The following is a 21826-nucleotide window of genomic DNA, read 5'->3' as shown; positions in this document are numbered from 1 at the left end:
TCTAAACTAGGCAAGGAAAATAACAAACAATTAATTAATTAATTAATCCAGAAAACTAGTCTTGATCTAAAAATCCTTTTTTTCCTCCCCTCCCTCCATTTTTATGAACGCCTGAAATTAACAAGCAATTGTAAAAATTAATTTGATTTTGAAGAATGAACCACAGAAACTGAGCTGGTTTGTAGCCCAGAATGTTTAGAAAATCGGATTACTTTTATATGTGTATATTCACCAATTCAACTTCTTCACGTAGATCAACAATTCATTTGTAGACCATTGATCAATTGACTTGCCTGTTTCTGTCACCTGTGAGTAAGAACAAAACGGTCGAAGCCATTGCCGTAGCAAATGTTTTGTCTGTGTGTGTATGTGGGGGACAATGGGGGAGGCGTGGGGACAAAACTATTTTGCGAGCTTGTGTAGCTTAAATTTCATCTCATGTCAATTGAAAAAAACACGTAAATTTTTTACTAATTTACAATTCAAATGTTTACTTACAACCCATAGCCAATGAAAGAGATAACAATACACTTTTTTGTTGTTGTACTTATTCATGGAAGTTATTCATTCACCCTATGTCATCTTTGTTGAATGTACACAAAATCAATCTAAGACCAAATTCATAATTGATTGTTCTTCTGGACTGAGCTCTGCCTTAACACAAAATCATCCTTAGTAACAATAACAATAATACGTATAAATGTAAATTTTAATATCATTCGTTTATTACTAAAAAAACAAGATCTGACTTTAGTCATTTATTCAATTCGATTATACCCGAAAACATTGAGTATAATTAATAACTACGTGAAAATAATATACAACAACAGGATTAATGGGAAGAAATAAAAAAACACAGAGAGATCTTTTAATCCATTTCCTGTACTTCAAACGTCCAATGACCATTTGTAGGATCGTAGCTAATAAATTTCATCTCTGGTATCGTTTTTAAATTCTCAATATGACGTTTAACAATTTCACTTTTAGGATCTAATATTGGCAATTTATCAGCTTTATTTATTGGATAACATCCTTCTAATGTGATTCGTGCTGGTAAATTCAATCCTTCTCCTGGCTTAGGCTTATTATCGTCGGGGTATACAACACAAGTCTTGTTGGAAAACGTAACCAAATTTCCAGCAATGTCATCTAAATTGACAATAGAAGTTAAATCTACCGGTTCAAGAAATTCTAATTCACCATAATGTTTTCTACCAATCTTAAATTTAGGAATAGATTTCAATTCAAGGAGTGATTTCTTTTTCAATTCCTGAAGCGAAGGTGACATCCAATACCCTTCACTGTCAACATCAGAATCTTGATCTTGACCTTGCTGCTGTTTTTGTTGCTCTCCTTGCAATTCCAATTTACTTTTCTCGTCTTTATCTAAAGGTTCTGGTGTAGATGCAGATAATTCTTTCGATTCTGATTTATCTAAAACAAATGTTACCTGTTTCGTTGGTCCTGATGACAGCTCTGTTAATAACGCATTAGAAGCCTTCGATTTATCCAAAACCAAACTTTTAAAACTTTCCTTTGGTCTGAAAATATCAGAAGATATGATTGCCTGGTCAGTAGCGGCTGAAAACAAATCATCTGTTTTCTTATTCTTGACTGTATCTTCCTTTACCAATTCTGTCGAGGTTTTTGTTGGTAATGAACTCACCTTGAACAACGGAGTAACCTTTTGCGAAGTACTTCCTAGAGTAACTGCCTTCTTAATAGGTGCCGCAGATTTAACCAACGAAAACTGTGGGAGATTGTTTGTTTGTTGTTGTTGTTGCTGCTGCTGTTGTTGTTGTGATGATGTTCCTGTTATGGATTGGAAAAGTGGGTTGTTACCATAAGGATTTTGAGAATTGATGCTAGCCAATGCTTGTTGAGCTTGTTGTGGCTGTTGTTGTACTGTTGTTGCACCTCCAAATAATCCTCCCGTCGAAGTGGAATTAGAGGTTGCGTTGGCATTTGTCTTGGCTCCAAATAACCCACCTGTCGATGCTGCACCACCTCCAAACAAGCCACCTCCAACATTAGAAGTTTGTTGTTGGCCACCAAATAACCCACCACCCAGTGAAGCAGTTGTTCCAGGTTTGGCTCCAAATAAGCCGCCCCCTAATTGAGATGGTTGCGGTTGTTGTTGTTGCTGGGTTTGTTGTTGTTGACCACCAAACAATCCGCCCCCTGTTGCCGGTTTATTACCAAACAACCCACCACCATTTGTCGTGGTTGGACCAGTAGGCTTGTTTCCAAACAATCCACCTCCCGATGTATTTTGTTGATTTTGTTGACCAAACAACCCTCCTCCTTGTTGTGCTTGTCCTGATTGTTGACCACCAAATAACCCACCCGAAGCGGCAGGTTTTGACCCAAATAACCCCCCACCAGTAGTTGGGGTGTTCTGTTGACCACCGAATAAACCTCCACCTGACGCGTTGGTATTACTTTGTCCAAACACTGAACCACCAGCAGGCTTAGCACCGAACAATCCACCTCCTGCATTTTGCTGTTGCTGCTGATTTTGTCCAAATAAACCTCCTGTAGCGCCTGGTTGCTGTTGTTGACTTTGTTGTCCAAATAAACCTCCTGATGTAGATGATCCAAATCCTGTAGTTACTGGTTTGTTAGCACCAAACCCGGTATTTCCTTGTTGACCGAAAGCATTACCACCAGCTCCAAATCCCGTATTGTTTGAACCAAAAGTAGATCCGCCAGTATTTGAACCAAATGCATTACCAGTCCCACTTCCAAATAACCCCCCTGACTGTTGTTGCGTATTGCTTTGACCAAATGGTGAATTATTGTTTGCACCACCAAATGCGTTGTTTGATTGGGCCTGACCAAATGGGGAACTATTATTGGCAGCACCAAATCCCGATGAGCTTTGACCACCAAAAGCATTACCGCTCGACCCAAATAAACCACCACCTGCTCCTCCAGTGTTCGTATTGCCACCAAATGCCCCACCAGAAGAACCAAATCCTGTAGCTGGTTTACCAAAAGTGCTGTTAGCACCACCTCCAAAAGTATTGGATGCACCCGAACCAAAAGTTCCTGCTGTATTGGAACCAAAAGGTGACTGGTTCTGATTTGTACCTCCAAATGCACCTGTTGTAGAAGCAGCCCCAAATGGAGAGGTCCCAGCTGGCTTGTTGCCAAAAGTTGATCCAAAAGCAGACCCAAAAGCTGAGCCTGAAGGGTTTGCTGCTCCAGCAGTGCCACTTCCAAAAGGTGAGGCACCAGTAGCAGCACCACTAAACCCAAACCCCCCTCCTGTAGCATTAGTGCCTGCAGCGCCACCAAAGCCGGCATTAGCAGTAGCACCTGCTGGTGGGAACCTTCTTCCTTGTTCGTAATCTTTCAATCTCAATTCTTCAAAAGAGAAATTTTTATATTCCGGCATGCAACAAATGTTTTGGAAAACGTTAGTCATGTTAGCCGAATCCTTTTCTGTGAATGGAGTAAATTGCTTTGCAGCTGTACCATTATTGACATTTGGGTCGACACTTGCGCCACCACCAAAAGCATTTGTGGTAGATGCTCCAAAAGGTGAAGATGCATTTGCAGTAGTGGACCCGAAACCACCAAAAGTTGACGTAGCTGGCTTGCTACCAAATAAACCACCTCCAGTAGCTGATGACCCAAAAACAGATCCTGAATTGTTGGAAGACCCAAACGCAGATGTAGTTTGCTGTGGTTGTTGTTGTTGTTGTTGTTGCTGACCAAACGGAGATGAACCGGTCCCGTTGGCCGTGGAACCAAAGAGTCCACCTCCAGTATTACCTCCAAATGCCGGTGTAGTATTTGTATTAGAGCTAGCACCAAATGCATTGGATGAACCAAACCCTGTTGAGGAATTGGCGTTGCTACCAAAGATACCACCACCTGTTGTGTTTGTATTAGTTGATCCAAATGGTGATGCCCCAGTGTTAGTTGTAGCGGCTCCGGCTCCGGCTCCGCCTCCAAATGGTGAATTGTTGGTTGTAGTACTAGAACCAAATCCTCCAAAACCTGATGATGCTCCTCCTCCAAACATTTCGATATTCAATTGACTTTGCGAATGAAGGGAAAGTTGATTGGTGTTAAAATGTAGTATCCTTATGTTATGGTTTTTTTTTTCTTCTCTCAGCTTTTCTCTTTCTTTACATTTTGCTCGCCTCATGGACCATTACAAGAAGTCACTATAAGAAATGTCGTGTACTATAATACAAAACTACAAACCTATTTATTCCTTTTTTTTGGCTTTCTTAGTAAGAGCACTCATAATATCTTCACCATTCTTTCTTTTAGCCGATTTCTTTTCAGCTTTAGCATTCTTTGCTTCAAATTTCTTTAAATGTTCTGCACGTTCTTTGCTCCCTAGTTTTGAAAGTTCATCCTTTTTGGCGATAAATTCAGGGTTGTCAATAGGTCTACCCTCTAACCACTCTAATAATTTGATCTCTTCTCCATAAACCGAGTCATCATTTCCCACTGGAGTTTCTAAAATAATTGGAATGTTTTTTAATCTATCACTATTGGCAATCACTCGGAAAACCTCTAATCCCAAGAAGCCATATCCCAATTTTTGATGCAAGTCTCGATTTGCACCGAGTGGCGCTTTTGAATCATTTAAATGAATAGCACTTAGGTACTCAGCTCCTATTATCTCGTCAAATTGTTTTAAAAAATCTTCAAATTTCTCCTTATCCGAGATATCGTAACCGGCAGCAAACGAGTGACATGTATCCAAACACACACCAACTCTAGATTTCTCTTCAACCATATCAATCACATCTTTGATGTCTTGCAAATTAGAGCCAATCAAGTTCCCATGACCTGCCATGTTTTCAATGACAATTTTAACAAATTCAGTTTCCTCAATTGCTTTATTTATATTCTTAGCCAAGCGTGCCAACGATTCTTTATGATCCCCATCCAAACTGGAACCAGGATGGAAATTATACATTCCAATGTTTAATTTTTCACATCTTTTCAAATCATCTAGAAATGATCCATAAGCTTTTTCTTCCTTTTCAGGGTCAGGGTTACCTAAATTAATAAAGTAAGAGCCATGTGGCAAAATGTCTGTTCTCGAATTATAACCATATTTTTCACATAGTTCATGAAATTTCTTGATCTCCTCCTCTTTAATATCTGGAGAAACCCATTTTCGTGGTGATTTTAGAAACAATGCAAAGCTGTTGGCACCAATGTCCATGGCGTTGAGTACCGCGTTTGAAATTCCACCGGACATTCCAACATGTGCACCGAATTTAAACTTACTTAGACCACTCCTTTCATATTTGAATGGCTTGACAGATTTTCTTTAAAACAGTTAGCTTGTTAATAATGAATTGATTCAAACGAAGAAAAAAGAAAAAAAGAATAAGCAGTACCAGATAATTTATACATACATTTTTGGTGGCATTATGTTGACAAATATATAGGAGAATATATATCGCGTGTGGCCTTGACAGAATTTTTTCTTTCTTTCTTTTAATCCCCAATTTTTACAATTGTGCACGAAGAATTTGACTCAGTATTTTTTTTACTTACTACTTCTTCCTCCTCCCCTAACATCTAATTGAACTGAAACGAAACGAAGTACAGAATTGATTGTCTTGTCAAAATAATACACAATACACGACAAAAGAAAATTTTTTCTTTTTTTTTTGTATTTTTTTCTCCTGTTTGTCTTTAGCTGCCGTTATCAGGTTGGAACTTTCCCATCATCTCCTAACATCAACTATCAACAAATTTTATTACATTATATATACTTGTTGACACCACAGTTTTACAAGAAGGTTTCTTCCTTTACTTACTTGTGTGATCACATACATTGATTCAATGTCAACAACCGACAACATAAAACTCACAATTCTAAGGTATATACGTGCATTTTTTATTCCAGATAGCACGCTACATTCCCGACAAAAATGGATACTAGGTTTGATTAATCTTGCCGCAGTGGTTATATTTTGGGTGCTGTCCAGTTTCTTGGTCAATGCAGTTGTTGAGGATGACACTTATAGAAAACCATTTTTCATCACTTATATTAACACGAGCTGTTTCTGTTTTTACTTGATACCCTATTTGCGACTTGAAAAATTATCTGTACGGGAATTTATCGATAAGTTCACTCAAGAATACCGCTATAGTAAAGTAAGTCATAAACTGGAGCAAGATTTAATTCAAGATTACGGATCTAGAGATAACTTAGCAGTATTGGAGGAGCAAACATTACGTGTTATTGATTCCAACGAGTTAGCAGAAGGCGGAGACGAAGACCAAGATATCAATATTTACGAAACAGCCAAGTTATCTTTACAGTTTATCGTATTATGGTTTTCGGCCAACTTGGTTACTAATGCTTCCTTGTCGTATACTTCGGTGGCATCACAAACTATATTGTCGTCAACATCGTCTTTCTTTACTTTAATCATTGGATACTTGGTATCAATTGAAAAGATTAACCAAAATAAGATATTGGGTATATTATTGAGTTTTGCTGGTGTTTTGATTGTTACAAAAGCAGATGCAACAGAGGATAACCCCAATACTGATAATTCAGCTCTACTTATACTATGGGGCAATATACTTGCATTGTTGGGTGCATTAATTTATGGAATCTACACGATCTTGCTAAAATTCAAGATTACCATACCTCACTCCAAAAGAGAAAAGAATTTAAACACACATTTGTTTTTTGGATTTGTTGGAATCTTTTGTTTAGTATTCTTATGGCCCATGTTGGTGATGTTGAATTATTTTAGAGTTGAGAAATTTGAACTACCACCAACATCAAGTGTGGCGACGATTATAGCTGCGAATGCAGTCATCACTTTTGTGAGTGATTTCTGTTGGTGTAATGCTGTATTATTGACAAGCCCCTTGACAGTCACAGTAGGATTGTCGATGACAATTCCTTTGGCTATGGTGGGTGATTGGGTATTTAAACAATTCAAATTGAATCTATTGTATGTATTTGGAGCCACAATTGTCACTACTGGCTTTCTAATCATAAATAAAGACGAGGAAGAAGATTTTGTTGAAAGTGATTGATGGACATTTTAAAAGTGTTTAGGTATATATATTACATATGCTAAACATTAATCTAATCTAATAGAGTGTAACAACAGTATTGTATAGGCGAACAAAAAAAAAAAAGAAAACAGTAACATAGGTTGTTGAAATAGTCAAACAGAGAAAAAAAAAAACGGTTTGAAATAAAAACAGTAAAGTCAGTTACCACGTCTTGACTTCAACTATTGATACTAATGTATATTGTGAACTACATTATAGGACTTTTGCTATATATTGAAGTGGCCTTATGTAGCTCGCATTCAGCAATCAGATTAACAGAATTGGCCAAAGAAAGTCAAGATTATATTATTGATGTTTACAATAGTGATTTATCGATTCTCGAAGGACCTAGAGATTATTTCACAGTTTTATTATTTACATCTTCGAATGCCGATCATAACTGTAAGCAATGTGAAGGATTCAAAAATGTTGTTACCAAAGTAGCGAATTCATGGTTTTCCGATCATACTGATTCCCATTTATTAACATTTATCACCATTGACTTAAATGATCCAAAGAATGGGAAACTTTTCAGTTTAATTGGCTTGCAAACAGTTCCTCATATCTGGTTAGTTGCTCCAAATCCGTCAAGAGACTATGGTGATCCAAACAAAATTCTTGAGGATGCTCACCTTGAATTTAAAATGCCTCAAGTATCACAGGATAAGCAGACATTAGAATTTGCTCAATTTATAAGTGAACAATTACAGAAACCTATTTTAATAAGAGATACAGATGCTTTGACCAAGTTCATAAAGACATTTGTCATTACTTTTTCGGTTATTATAATAATCAGAAAAAAGGGTCCAAGCAGGATTACTGCAACTAAAAAGAAAACGATTGTAAGTTTAGTTGCAATTGCAATTGTTCTTTTGTTTACCTGTGGGTACCAGTTTACTATTCAAAACTCCGTGCCATTTGTCGCCAAGAGCAATAATGGTGATATTGTGTTGATCAGTGGGGGTCAGTATTATCAATTTGGAATTGAAACTTTCCTTGTCGGTGCCAATTATGCCCTGTTGGCAGGTGCGTTGTTATTACTAACCTACATTGGATGTTATAAAGTTACGGAGAGAAGTTTCATTACCAGTGAAGACATTAGAGTATTATTGGTCTTGTTAGTTACTATCTTGATTTATTTATTGTACAGTTGTTTAACAAGCATTGTGCTTAGAAAAGATCAGGGATATCCTTACAGCTTTATCAAATTGTTTTAAGCCGAAATAAAAGTATCACATCAGCTCAAAATTTTAAATAGGATTCATAGAATAAAGTATAGCATACTACTAGTATAATTATTCGGATTGTGCTCCCCTAATTCTTGTCAGATTCTGCATAATATGACCAAACTTTAGACGCGTCTAAATATTTTCTTGTTATAAGTATCGGACTTCTTCCCTTTAGTACATGAAAAAAAAAAGGGCGTAGAAAAAAAATCCCTTACACCTCATGCTCGTCTAACCATCCACTTTCGATTTTCCATAAATAAAATAGCACTAGTAATTCTATTATAGGCAATCCTGTAACAAAGCCTTTAGATTATTCTATGCTAATAAAGTGCTCGTCACAATTCATTCGCTCAAGTATAAGAAATAGAAAGTTAACCCAGACGCGAAAGATCTATCCTATTCATCAACAAATGTCCAAACGTGTATTCATTACTGATTTTTTCCGTAACAAGTCTGACTCCAATAAAAAAATAAAGGTAGTGAATAAAGTTAAAAATGAAAATTTAGTCTCCAAAGCTCAGACTGTAGTTGAATCTGGGAAAGAAGTTAGTGATCCTGTGGAATATGACCAACGAAACGAGAAAGTTCAAGAAACCACCATATCTTCAACTCCTAGTGATAGGCTACTTGAATCTGGAGGGTATGCTGATTTCTGTAAGGAGCACCACTTTGATAAAGTTGCATGGATCAAGTCATTGACAGTTGAGCAACGTGAAATCTTACAACTAGAGATTAATCATTTACATATAACGTGGCTTGCTTTTCTTCACAAAGAATTAACGAAACCATATTTCATAGCTTTGAAAAAGTTTTTGAAATCCCAACTGAACAAGACTATTTTCCCGCCTAGTGACAAAATATATTCGTGGTCACATTTGACTCCATTACCGAATGTCAAGTGTTTAATTTTAGGCCAAGATCCTTATCATAATTATAACCAGGCCCACGGGCTTGCATTTTCAGTATTGGAGCCGACCCGGCCACCACCATCTTTGGTGAACATTTACAAGACATTAGCAATTGATTATCCCCAATTTCAAATTCCAGATTACAACAAATTATCAAAAGAGGGCAAGCCCGGTGGGGGTAATTTGACAAAATGGGCTGAAAGAGGGGTATTGATGCTAAATGCGGTTCTTACAGTTGAAGCACATAAAGCCAACAGTCATGCTAATCAGGGATGGGAATTATTTACGGAACAAGTAATCAAGGTCGCCATTGATTATCATAGCAAAAACAACAAGGGTTTTGTTATTATGGCATGGGGATCTCCTGCCCAGAAAAGGGTCGCAAAATATAGCAAACAGCTAAGTGATAGCAATCATTTTTTGGTTTTGCGAACTGTTCATCCTTCACCATTATCTGCTCATAGAGGGTTTTTTGATCTGAAGGTTTTTTTCAAATGTAACGAATGGCTAGCTAAACATAAAAAAGACAAAATCGACTGGGGCATTATTGACGGGAATATAGTAGAATGAAAAAGTATATACGGTGTGTTAGATCGTTTAAATTTTAGTAGACCTTCGTATATAGTATCTATGTAACTAGGATTATAATCCACTTTTTTTGATTCTAACACAGACTGTATAGTAGAAGTGAATTGCGGATACCGATCGATAGGTAAGAGAAGTGTTTTATGTCCTGATCTATTCGACAACGAGTTTCAATAGATAAATATATGAATAAAATGAAAAGAATATACTTATACTAATAACACAGCATTTACGCACCCGTCTCTATCTGGTTCATTGGTGATTTGAGCGTATTTACCCCAAACAACTTTACCCCCTGCAGTTACCAACCCCAATTCCGACACGTTGACCTCTATAATCGTACCTTTTGTTAAAACACCCAACTGTGTATACATTGGAGATTGCGGGTTCTTTTTCACCCCCAATATAGGTAGAAATACCGTTACCCCAAGTTCAGGATGAGTAACATTGGCTTTCTTCTGTCTTAATGCAGCAGGACGGATGATTCTCTCCATTTTCACTGGTCTACGAGTGAACCCTTCACCAACAAAAGTATGTTTGGTGATCATTCTCTTCCATGACTTTGATTTCGACTTCCCGGTTTTGATCACTTTGAACATTTCCTCTTCAGAAATACCTTTAACTTTAGGCAATGGAACTTGGAATTTATCGGCTTTTTCTAAACGTTTTTGTTTAATCGAACTTGAGATTGCCTTGGCCGTATTGTTAGTTTGACGATCTAATAAATACGTTGGCAAGGCCTCACCATCTTCGGCCTTTGGTGTTGATGGTCCCTTGACTTTACTTTCTTGATGAGCTTTGATCTTTTTCTTCATAGCAACCTTTTCAGCGTATCTCTTCTTAGCAAATTGTTTGGCTCTCCAACCCTTCAATGTCTGCGCATCCTTGGCCACCCTATGTCCCTCTCTGGCTTCCTTCTTTCTCTTTCTTTCTTCATAATCTAATCTTCTCCCGTGTTTCTTTATATGCTGTTCAATATACTCATTTTGTGGCATCGTTGATAGTCCTAATTAATTAAAGTGAAGTCGTAGAGGAGATGAGATAGGTCTGGCTTATTTTTTTTCTTCTACTAGCACCCAAATTTTTTCTTTTCTCTCTCATAAATCGATGGAGCACAAAACGAACCATTTGGATTCTTCGATGAGTTTGTTTGAAAAAAAAAAAAAAGAGCCCCACTTACACTACACACACGTTATTCAAACCCTTAACTTCAAACCAAGAGTATCGACCATGTCAAAGGTAGACACTGTATTAAAGGAAATCATCTCGTCTACCAAGTCAACTGAAGCTTCAGTGAAAGAGTTGATAGCTTTTGTCAAGGACTCGTCTTCCCAACATCCAGAATTGGTGCGGAACTTGTTAGCAAAATCAAACCTGCTGTTAGAAGGGGTATCGTTGTTGGGGTTGAAAAACGAATCGTTGGTGTCCTATATCAACAATATAGTGCTTGTTGTTTTGTCTCATCTAGAGCGTCTAGAAAGCGATCTGGAGACGGGATCCAGCGCTGTCGAACGATCGATAATTCAAAGGGTGACATTGGAAAAGGGCGTTAAACCTCTAGAAAAGAAACTCAGTTATCAGTTGGATAAAATGATCAGGGCATATGGACGGATGGAACAAGACGAAATCAAAGCTGAACAGAAGTTAAACGATAGAGGAAGTGGGGAGAACGATGAGAACGATGAGAACGATTCTGAGGAAGATTCTGAAGAAGATTCTGAAGACGACTCTGAGGACGACGAATTGGCTTATAGACCAGATGCATCATCGTTTGCTAAATTGACATCGGCCAAAACCAAACTGAAACCAACATCATCAGCAGTCTCTACATCGAATGAAAAGTATAGACCACCAAAGATATCAGCAATGGCACCTCCAACTGCAGTAAAGAGCCACGACCTTGATGCCAACACCACGTCGTCAAAGAACCGTAAATTACAGAGCATGGAAGAGTACTTGCAAGAGCAAAGTGATATGCCAATGGTGGAGGCATCGGTGGGGTCTACAATTGTGGAGCATGGAAGAGGTGGTGTTAAAACACAGCACGATCGTAAGAAAGAACGAGAGATACAAACGTATGAAGAGGATAATTTTGTCAGACTACCAACCAGTCAAACAAAGAAAAGTTTCAAGGAAAAACAACGTGATATCCGTAATCAATTTGCTGGTGAAGACTGGTCGATGTTTAATAATAACAAGGATGTGACCCGTCAAGGCACATCGCGAAAGAGAAAGGCAACCACCGTTTGGGACAAAGTCAAGAAAAAGAAGAATACTTAGATGGTAAGTAGACGCTGACATTTTGCTGCAGTATAGATTTTACTGACAGTACTTATTTGTAGAATGACCTATAGATACTTCATTTTTTAGTATATAGTCAAATCTTGGTTGTAAAACAGATTTGCGTAGTTTGATTATGCTTCAAAATGCGAGGTAGCAAGAAGGGCGATTGCTAAGTAGAAAATGTAAAGAGAAAAAAAGTTTACACATGTCGAGATCTTTTACACAGTTCCACAGTCCAACAAAACCGCAATTATCAATGAAGTCGTTGACATCAATCGCATTGATTGCTTCAATCATAGTAGCATTCTATACTCAACTTGTTTTGGGTGGTTCCTCGAACTTACCAAAGAACCCACCTGTGACAAACAAGGTATATTTCGACGTCGAGGAGGATGGCAAATCGATTGGCCGTATCACCATTGGTCTCTTTGGCACGGTTGTTCCAAAAACTGTTGAGAACTTCAGAGTCTTGTGTACCGGCGAGCTTGGACCTAGCTACGAAAATACCGTTTTCCACAGAGTGATCAAGGATTTCATGATTCAATCCGGAGATTTTGAATATGGCCAAGGGTATGGTGGTTATTCTCCTACCCACAACAATGGGAAGTTCGACGACGAAAACTTTGAATTGAAACATGACAGAAAGTACCGTTTGAGCATGGCCAATGCTGGAAAGAACACCAACGGGAGTCAGTTTTTCATCACCACTGCCTTAACAAAGTGGTTGGACGGGGCACATGTTGTGTTTGGCGAGGTCTTAGATGGCAAGGATGTTGTTGATTACATTGAAAATGTCAAAACTGGTAGAGGTGACCGTCCAGTCAAAGAAATCAAAATTGTTGCTTCTGGGGAGTTGAAGGATAGTGRAAACCAATCCATCCAAAGATGAGCTTTAAAAAGAGTAAATACACGTATCCGTACATTTATATGTATATATAGGTACATTTTACCTCAATAGTATAGCCAGTTCATAGACTCAAACCCGCATCTTTATTTCCCTTTAACCCAAGTCTCTCAAGTGTGCTTCCCTCACCATATAATGGAATCTCATCGATGTACAAGTGATCATCATTCATCACCACATCATTCAACAACGTATCAAACACTCCGCTGGCAATCTCTGTGCTGGTTGAGATTCCATTGGACACTGTGCTCGGGACAGTAGCACCCAGTGGAGTCGTCAAAGTGATCGGGGTAGTAGTTGCATTCGTTCCAGTATTTGTTGACAGTGGCTTCGAGACAGCCGATGACTGTGATGGTTTCGAGGAGCTGCCGTGTATGGAGTTGATATAGGAATGACCCCCGTCTGAGATATGATAGCTTGTCATGTCATTTAATAGGTCAGTGGAGTTCTTTATCGACAAAACGCTTGCAAGGAGTCTCGATGACAACACATCGTAGATCCTCGGTGCCTGGTAAACATTTGCTCCTATTATGTAGTAATCTTGTAGTGTCACAGTGTTCTGGGGGTCCTGTCGTTTTTGTTTTCTGATTATCCAAAAATCAGGCTCTTTAGTATACGCAATAACAAACTCTATTCCGGTCATCTCACTCAACCGCGACTGAAAGTATTGGTGGAATGATACACCAGGTGGTATTTGTATCTGCTGGTACTGAAATTGCATCATCAACACTTGGTTGTTCGATGTTCGGTCGTAGAATGGCGATAAAGAAAAGTACTCCAACACATTATTGGTATTAAGCCCTCTCTCTTGTATGAACTCTGGAGATTTCCACTGTATTTCGTCTAATGATTCCATTTGTCTATTGTTGAGGGTAACTATATATCTATACTGTGGGTGTTGCTTTTTTGTTGCTCTATTTTTTTTTTTTTTGCCAATTGTTGTAACTGACATCACTTGGACTTCCATAGCAAGATTACACTGTAAATTTTTCCAACTCACGGGCCAACCACACAGCTTCCTCACTCATAACAGACTCACTTCTTGCTACCCTTTCCTCGTCACCTTTGGAGAATTCGTTCTTTTTGGTCATCTGGTCAATCTGATACTGTGACTTTCTCTGGAAGAACTCCTGGTATTCGCGTTCAAGATCCTTGCTCTCCAACATGGTGTGAATCAGGTCACCATAGCCGTCACCTTTGTGTCTGGGTATGATGTGGGTATGCAAATGTGGCACCGATTGGCCAGACTCGGGCCCATCTTGTATTGCTAAGTTTAAGGAGTCAGCCTTGTAAACCTTTTGTATAAACTTGTGGATCAACTGCAAGGTATGCATATAATCGACAGACTCTTCAGGCGACAAGTCGCCGAACCGTAACACATTGGTACGCAAAGGAACCACCAACACATGACCTGGCACCAACGGCTTGAGATTCACTAGCGCATACGTATACCTTGACTTGTAGAATACCTGCTTGCTCACTAGGAACCGGTAAAAGTAAATCTCTTGAGATGTCATTGTGGCTTTGTTTGTTGAAGAGATAAGAGAGCGAAAAAAAAAATAATAACATTGAAAATACTTGGGAGAGAAGAATATCGAAGTGCATTTGTATCGGCATGAAACGCAGCTCTAGTATAAATCAGGCTCGAATCAAACAGGCACATTACAGAACTTAGAGCAACACAAAACAAAGCTTGTCTAAAATGCAATCTATTTGCTATGAAACCATAACGAAAAAAAAAACGTACATATATATCTATAAATCCTGTTTATTTGTTGACTTTGTTGAAGTATTCCTTGGATGCTTCTGGGCTTGGCTTGATGGTTTCATCACCTGGGTGCCAGTTAGCTGGACAAACTTCACCGTATTTTTCAGTGAATTGGAAAGCCTCCAACAATCTCAAGGATTCTTCAACAGATCTACCGACTGGCAAGTCATTGATGGTGATTTGTCTCAAGACACCCTTTGGATCAATCAAGAAAATACCTCTCAAGGCAACACCTTCTTCTTCAATTAAGACACCGTAGTCTCTGGACAAGGAGTGGTTGGTGTCAGCCAAGACTGGGAAGTCGACTTTGCCAATACCACCGTCTTTTCTGGCGACATTGGTCCAAGCCAACCAGGTGTATTCGGAGTCAGTAGAGGCAAACAAAACTTGAGCATCCTTTTCGGCAAATTTCTTTACAGCTTCGGAATAAGCAATAATTTCTGATGGGCAGACGAATGTGAAGGCCAATGGAATAAAGGCCAACAAGACCCATTTACCTTTGTATTGTTCTAAAGTGACTTCTTCAAAGACACCATCAACGACGGCGGTTTTCTTGAAACTTGGAGCTGGTTGTTGAACGACTGGAGCCATTTTTGTAGTAGTGTATCTATGTATGTGACTAATTAATTAGTTGATTGAAATAAAATGCAATAGAGCAAAAGAAAAGAAAAGAAAAGAAAAGAAAAGAAAAGAAAAGAAAAGAATTAGAAAAAAAAAATCAGAGATTGGAAGTACAATTGAGCTCATTATATACTATTTTCCAGTTTTTATTTTTTTTGGCTTGATTGTTGCCGATGGTTCAATTTCTCTCGTTACAAATCGTTTGCCTTTCATATGATTTCACATATACTCAATTGTGTGGCATATCTTCCTTAATATTCCGGTACTTCTGTGCAGGTGGCGCGTTTTTTCATTGGTGAGTGAGAGCTACAATATGTGCGGACATTGTGCAGGAATATCGACCCAAAAAAGGTCTAGGTCCACCAGGGTGATTTGTAATGAAGATGTGGATCTAATTGGCCCACCCAGTGCGCTCTTATTTTTCCCGCCTAGACCACAATAAATCTGCAATTTGATTACTCAGGTGATAGTAATCTTACCTATTGGGCATAACAGACACCTTTGGCTTAGGGCTAGTAAAATGGTCTGTTGCGCTGTGTGATGACAAAGCGAATTCTAGAATGAGTAAGAACCGAGGAATAGTATGGTAATTTTTGAAAAATTTTGAAGTGAATTCAAACAGAAAATATGTTCATTCCTTGCCATGATATTATAAAACTAGCAGTGGACAACAATTATTTCACCAAAAATTCAATCACTTCATACTGAAAATTTGCAATTTTAAACCAGTGCTTTAGTATTGTGATCTATGATTATGTAATGGAACTGTAGCAAAATACCAATTTCCCTGTCGGAAATGATTATACCAAGAAATATAAACGCCACTTCGATCTCTTGGTATTATCTTAGTCTCGATATAGTGTATCCTTAATGGTAAACTAAAGGTCAAATCTATTGGAATTAAAGCTTGTCACTTATTTTCCACCACTCTATAGACCAAACTGCCACTGACACATCCCAAATTTAAACAGACAGCTACATTACTTAAGTTTATGATAAAAACTTGATTGAATTATACCATATAAATCATATAAATAATACATAAAACCTGGGTTTAAAAAACTGAAAATTCATAACGAAAATCTTGAAAAAAAAAATATAAATAAAATTTAAAAGTGAATTATTAAAACAATCCAAATAACATATAAAATGCCATCATCCAAAGAGAATATTTGGAAACTGACCCCAGATTATCAGACACAAGCAAACTTGCTGGAGTGTAGGTAGAGGTGTCATATTGTTCAGTCACAGTCGTTGAAACTTGTTTGGAAACCCCACCCTCTTTCATAGTATTAACTTTAGTATCAATAGACTTAGTGACGACAGTAATGGTAGGCTTCAAATTGAGTGAGCTTGTCCCAAAGCCTGAATTCTTGTTTCTTTTACTTGACATCATTTCTGAATAAGTTGTTGAATCAGTTTGGACAGATTCAGCCTGGACAGATTTCGAATAATCTGGCTTGAGTACATCAGAGACAAATCCTGCTGTAGAAGATGCCGGAATCTTAATTGGTACAGCTTGATCAATTTGGTCGTTTAAAGTAGTGGCGAATGGCAAACTCGTAACAAAAGTATTGCTGTCAATTGTTGTGTCAATTTTATTTTGGTCGAATTTAGTATTAGTAACAGCTATCCTCTGGTCTGACTCTTCCAAACCTGCACTTTGATAAGTAAATACCATTGATGAATAATGCCCATTAGTGTTTTTATGCTTCTCTATATTAGCATTAAATTTTTCGCCTAGCACAGATATTGAAAACACCATAGAGTGCAAATTACTTCCAGATGTCGGCATATCATTTGCATCCATTACATCTGAAAATGGTAGTATAGATTCTGAAGATACTAGCTCTCTGGACGTCGTGAACAGTTTCACGTCATAATCGGAAGGTGAGGATATTGATGAATATGGATTTCCCAAAGATTCTCTCGATATGGAAATAGTATTGTCTGTAGACTCCTTAAATGAACGACTCCGATTTGAATTTTCACTTGGAAAAGTATCAGAATCCAGTAGCCCAGTAACTAGTGGAGCATGTACTGATACTGAGAATAAACTACTAAGTGGTGCCGCCCCCATGCTCTTTGACACACGCCCGTGGTCATGGGTCGTAGGCGAGGAAGAACTATAGCTTATAAGGGTGATTTCACCAACAGAATTCGTCAGAGTTAACTCTATCTCCTCTTTACCGGCAACCGAAGATGATCTTGTATCCTCTGACAAACCATCATCTGAATTCGACATCCCTAGTGCCATTGCAGACAAATTACCTTCCACAGATGATTCACTAACATCACACGTAGCAGAACTCTGGTGATCAGCACTGCTAGAGCCCAGAGCCCAATACAGTAAAGCTGAATCAACTGATGTTGAAAAAAACTGTGGCAGCAAATTAGCACTTTTTGTCATTCCGATGGACGTTTCAGACAAACTGGATGGTAAATGAGATAATTTTCCAGGCAAACTAGGTAATGCCGAAAGTTCCCCCACGGTAAGAGAAACCGACACATATCTTGTTGAGAACGTCGTTGGAATCGAGTCACTGTTTTCTTCACTCAAAATTGTACCACTACTGGACTCACGTGACTCACTTGATTCGTCGGAGCTCGACATTATCGGAATACTGGACCTCTGTTCACTCGATGGTACAGAAGTACTTGGAACTATTTTACTGTCACTAGTGGATACCACTTCTGACGTAGTGTACAAATCTGAAATATCACTCACAGCAGTAACTGATTCACTGGCAACTGATTCACTGGTAACTGATTCACTCGATTCACTAATAACCGAAACACTCGATTCACTAGTTTCGTCTCCAGCAACCGACGACAGAACAACATCTGAGACCAGCGTCTCTGTCGAATTGGTATAATGTCTGGAACTCATTCCCGATGGCGACCAATATCTTGTTGAGAACGTCGTTGGAATCGAGTCACTGCTTTCTTCACTCAAAATTGTACCAATACTGGATTCACGTGACTCACTTGATTCGTCGGAGCTCGACATTATCGGAATACTGGATCTCTGTTCACTCGATGGTATAGGAGAGCTCATACCAGAGTTGCTGTCACTAGTGGATACCTCTTCTGACGTAGTGTACAAATCTGAAATATCACTCACAGCAGTAACTGATTCACTGGTAACTGATTCACTGGCAACTGATTCACTGGTAACTGATTCACTCGATTCACTAGTAACCGAAACACTCGATTCACTAGTTTCGTCTCCAGCAACCGACGACAGAACAACATCTGAGACCAGCGTCTCTGTCGAATTGGTATAATGTCTGGAACTCATTCCCGATGGCGACCAATATCTTGTTGAGAACGTCGTTGGGATCGAGTCACTGCTTTCTTCACTCAAAATTGTACCACTACTGGACTCACGTGACTCACTTGATTTAATTAATGTAGAAAAACTAGATGAAGTCAAAATATCCCTTTGGTCAGTGGATGGCAGAGATGATGAATCAGAATTCAAACGAGAAGATGAATCAAAACTGCTTGCTGGGTCACTTGTAAGAGACACCGAATCACTAGAAATCTCAACAGTAGATGTTATAAATGAGAAGGATTGGCTATCTGACTCCCCAGCTATAGTGTGTGGAAAATCGTCACTCGGCAGAATGGTGCTAGATGGGTAATAACTGGAAGTATCAGAGCTCAAAATAGAACTTGCATCACTTGAAACTAAAGCATCGGTGGCAGACGTACTGGACTCCTCACTTGAGCTTGATGATATCTCTTGACTTGTGCTGATGGAGTTTGATACCGATTGTACCAAATGACTAGATTGTGCATCGATGGAGGAACTCCAAGTAATCAGAGTGGACTCTAAATCGGAACTTGAAGAATCCCAAAAGCTTGTGGTATCAGAGATACTTGACGAGTATCTATCGGAACTAGATAATGTAGACGACTCAATACTACTTGACGAATAGCTATCATAACTTGAAGCAATAGATGATTCGCTAGTACTTGAAGAGTAGCTATCATAACTTGAGACAGTAGACGACTCACTAGATGTTAACCCAATTGAGCTTGATGGAATGTCTGAGCTTGATGACAATTCAACTATACTTGAAGTCTCGTCAGCAGAAGTAAATGACTGTTCAACCAGACTGGATGAATCTTGAGCTGAGCTTGAAATATTAGAATCACTTGACTCAATAGCAGTACTAGAAGACAGTTCTTCCAATGGATCATGTATAACGATACTATCAGTGCCAAGTGGCCCTGTAGTTATCGTTTCAGTAGTGGCAAATGATTCTGACCAAAACTTGGTGGTAGTCACAGTAGGGTTGTGTGGTTCCTTGATGATCACACTATCAGTGCCTTCTGGGTTGTTGGTGATTGTCTCAGTAGTAGCAAATGATTCTGACCAAAACTCGGTCGTTGTCACAGTAGGGTTGTGTGGTTCCTTGATGATCACACTATCAGTACCGAGAGGTGGTTCTTTGTGTGTCTCAGTAGTTAAATATTTACCTGACCAAAATTGTGTTGTTATAATAGTCGGATTGGGATATGGAATTTTCACAATGACAGTATCGACCAAGTCTATGTCATCGAAGTAAGTGGTTGTCGCTGTACTTGATTCTTGCCAATATGTGGTCAAAGTAGTAGCTGTATGTTGTGGAACATCAATGAAAACAGTAGCTGTGTCACCAATGGTGGCTTTCTTAGTATAATACCAAGTATCAAAGCCATGGTGTGAAGTTGTTACCGTAGTGGTGGGTATGGGCTCTAAGACTAGAATTGTTTTGGTTTTCTGGAGTCGGGAAATGAAGGGTAATGTGGTAGTTCTGGTAATGGAACCTATCACTGTGGATGTGGTACGAACTAGGTCTGCACCAATAGCTAAAGCCTCGTCATATAAAATTGGCTGAGAAAAGAAACTTGTGAAAGGTATGGACGTGTATATGCCATTCACACAGGCAAACTCATTTGTATATTTTACAAAAAAAGGTTCTGTCGTTGGTATTTGAACAATCGCATCCACAAAAGGTCGATAACCTGCAGGAATTGTTTTAAACTCAATGTAAAGTGCACGTGATGTACATCTTATAGTATGATCGAAGGGAACAGAAGATACTGGCATACTCCAATCATTTATTTCATTAGTTATACCAACATGTATAGAAGAACAATCAATTTCAAAATCATCATCATTAGATGTAAAACCTAACTTACCCAGCTGGTAACCCATGAAACAAGGTGTAGACATAACAAAATTAGTCATTGTATCGAGCGACATGGAAAGTCTTTGACTAACAACTAGACCAAACGCTAGTTCTCTTCGGGGAAGAAAATTTGCAGTTGTAGAAAGTTGATTGTTTCCGTCAAAAAACGTGACAGTGTTGTACCCACTTGAAAAACATTTGGAGTCTGTTATCGTAGATTTAGATCCGGAACCTCCAACATTGAAAGCGATAGGCAAAATAACACTTCCAAAAACGCTGGTATCTTCTGTCAACTCATCAGTCACCGTACACTTCAAACTTGAAAAACTTTTAGTGTCTTCACCAGCATCAAAGTCACATGTGGCATATGCAATAGAGTTGGCAGTTAATTGCACTGAGGTTTCGTACGTCATGAATTTATATACACAGGGCATGACTAATGTAAATGTATCACCGGGACTGGCAATAGTACCATCCAAAGCCCATTCCAATTGAGCTTTAGCGGTAAGAGTAGATATTTCTTCGTATCGAGCTCTGTATGTGTAAGACCATATCAATGAATTGAATTGGTTGAAAACACCAGTAACTTCTTTGGATATGACCGTTGTAAACAGGGCCAACAAATATAAAAGATATAGTTTCTTCATAGGTATTAGACTGTTGAAAATTGTAGATTGTTAGATTGATGAAAAATTCTTATTTTCAAAGTTGAAAAGTATAGTAATTGGAAGGTAACCTTTCTTTACCTTTTCAGTTGAAGAACTATTCAGCATATTTATGTCTTCTCAATTTCCAAAATATTTAAAGCAGTATACTATGAAAAGTTTTTTTTTTACTGACCTCAAGCCAAACAAAGAAAAACTGGAACAATGTATCATCTTTTGAAATGGACTTGGTTTCAAGGTATTCAAATTTTTTTTTTTTGAAAGCTCGAATGTAGTTGGTTGAGGAAAAAAAGGCAAAGTTGATTGTTAATATTGTTCTGTGACTTTGTGGCGGGKCAGTTTTTTTTGCAGTAAAAAAAAAAAAAAGAAAAAGAGCAGAAATTACTGGCAAACAATAATTGTGTCATTTTTGAAAATTGTGTTTTAGTAGGTTTTAATAGGATTCTCAATAAGTTTGTTTTCACTACAACAATATATACCTATATATACGAGGAAATACATGCTCTTGTGGCTCTTCAAAGCATTCGCTTAGATGTCAGATACATAAAATATAATGCAGTATACTTGTCAATTAGGAAAGGTCATGAGAATATTCGGGAAAAGGGAGCAGTGAAGGAA

General features: G+C 38.3%; 13 protein-coding genes across 13 annotated transcripts; 5 read left to right on the top strand and 8 right to left on the bottom strand. All coding sequences in view use genetic code 12, as the record gives it.

The window, feature by feature from the left end:
- Positions 1–868: 868 nt before the first annotated feature.
- Positions 869–4159, bottom strand: CAALFM_C306440WA (FG-nucleoporin; the record flags this gene model as incomplete). Its single annotated transcript, XM_711001.1, has 1 exon — positions 869–4159. The coding sequence occupies one exon, from the start codon at positions 4157–4159 to the stop codon at positions 869–871; it is 3291 nt and encodes a 1096-aa protein (XP_716094.1).
- Positions 4160–4222: 63 nt separating this feature from the next.
- Positions 4223–5407, bottom strand: APN1 (DNA-(apurinic or apyrimidinic site) lyase; the record flags this gene model as incomplete). The annotated part of the gene is made up of 2 exons (XM_019475336.1): positions 4223–5303; positions 5394–5407. 2 exons carry the CDS (start codon positions 5405–5407, stop codon positions 4223–4225), a joined length of 1095 nt encoding a protein of 364 aa, XP_019330881.1.
- Positions 5408–5826: 419 nt separating this feature from the next.
- Positions 5827–7041, top strand: CAALFM_C306420CA (uncharacterized protein; the record flags this gene model as incomplete). Its single annotated transcript, XM_710998.1, has 1 exon — positions 5827–7041. The coding sequence occupies one exon, from the start codon at positions 5827–5829 to the stop codon at positions 7039–7041; it is 1215 nt and encodes a 404-aa protein (XP_716091.1).
- A 215-nt stretch (positions 7042–7256) lies between these two features.
- CAALFM_C306410CA (dolichyl-diphosphooligosaccharide--protein glycotransferase) lies at positions 7257–8279 on the top strand (the record flags this gene model as incomplete). The annotated part of the gene is made up of 1 exon (XM_710997.1): positions 7257–8279. The coding sequence occupies one exon, from the start codon at positions 7257–7259 to the stop codon at positions 8277–8279; it is 1023 nt and encodes a 340-aa protein (XP_716090.1).
- Positions 8280–8701: 422 nt separating this feature from the next.
- CAALFM_C306400CA (uracil-DNA glycosylase) lies at positions 8702–9769 on the top strand (the record flags this gene model as incomplete). Its single annotated transcript, XM_710996.2, has 1 exon — positions 8702–9769. One exon carries the CDS (start codon positions 8702–8704, stop codon positions 9767–9769), a length of 1068 nt encoding a protein of 355 aa, XP_716089.2.
- A 224-nt stretch (positions 9770–9993) lies between these two features.
- Positions 9994–10491, bottom strand: CAALFM_C306390WA (uncharacterized protein; the record flags this gene model as incomplete). Its single annotated transcript, XM_019475335.1, has 1 exon — positions 9994–10491. A coding segment is annotated over one exon (498 nt), but the record flags the coding sequence as incomplete, so codon positions are not given.
- Positions 9994–10779, bottom strand: NSA2 (rRNA-processing protein; the record flags this gene model as incomplete). Its single annotated transcript, XM_710995.1, has 1 exon — positions 9994–10779. One exon carries the CDS (start codon positions 10777–10779, stop codon positions 9994–9996), a length of 786 nt encoding a protein of 261 aa, XP_716088.1.
- A 112-nt stretch (positions 10780–10891) lies between these two features.
- CAALFM_C306370CA (uncharacterized protein) lies at positions 10892–12064 on the top strand (the record flags this gene model as incomplete). The annotated part of the gene is made up of 1 exon (XM_710994.1): positions 10892–12064. The coding sequence occupies one exon, from the start codon at positions 10892–10894 to the stop codon at positions 12062–12064; it is 1173 nt and encodes a 390-aa protein (XP_716087.1).
- Positions 12065–12323: 259 nt separating this feature from the next.
- On the top strand, positions 12324–12931 carry CYP5 (peptidylprolyl isomerase family protein; the record flags this gene model as incomplete). The annotated part of the gene is made up of 1 exon (XM_710993.2): positions 12324–12931. A coding segment is annotated over one exon (608 nt), but the record flags the coding sequence as incomplete, so codon positions are not given.
- Positions 12932–13035: 104 nt separating this feature from the next.
- CAALFM_C306350WA (mediator complex subunit) lies at positions 13036–13827 on the bottom strand (the record flags this gene model as incomplete). The annotated part of the gene is made up of 1 exon (XM_019475334.1): positions 13036–13827. The coding sequence occupies one exon, from the start codon at positions 13825–13827 to the stop codon at positions 13036–13038; it is 792 nt and encodes a 263-aa protein (XP_019330879.1).
- Positions 13828–13945: 118 nt separating this feature from the next.
- HNT2 (bis(5'-adenosyl)-triphosphatase) lies at positions 13946–14488 on the bottom strand (the record flags this gene model as incomplete). The annotated part of the gene is made up of 1 exon (XM_710991.1): positions 13946–14488. The coding sequence occupies one exon, from the start codon at positions 14486–14488 to the stop codon at positions 13946–13948; it is 543 nt and encodes a 180-aa protein (XP_716084.1).
- Positions 14489–14739: 251 nt separating this feature from the next.
- TSA1B (Tsa1bp) lies at positions 14740–15330 on the bottom strand (the record flags this gene model as incomplete). Its single annotated transcript, XM_019475333.1, has 1 exon — positions 14740–15330. The coding sequence occupies one exon, from the start codon at positions 15328–15330 to the stop codon at positions 14740–14742; it is 591 nt and encodes a 196-aa protein (XP_019330878.1).
- Positions 15331–16483: 1153 nt separating this feature from the next.
- On the bottom strand, positions 16484–21190 carry ALS7 (Als7p; the record flags this gene model as incomplete). Its single annotated transcript, XM_710972.2, has 1 exon — positions 16484–21190. One exon carries the CDS (start codon positions 21188–21190, stop codon positions 16484–16486), a length of 4707 nt encoding a protein of 1568 aa, XP_716065.2.
- Positions 21191–21826: the final 636 nt, after the last annotated feature.

The sequence above is a fragment of the Candida albicans genome, chromosome 3, assembly GCF_000182965.3.
Source record: "Candida albicans SC5314 chromosome 3, complete sequence".
In the NCBI taxonomy this organism is placed as follows: Eukaryota; Fungi; Ascomycota; class Pichiomycetes; order Serinales; family Debaryomycetaceae; genus Candida; species Candida albicans.
The sequence above is the reverse complement of the archived record's forward strand: the minus strand, read 5'-3'. Positions and strand labels throughout refer to the sequence as shown.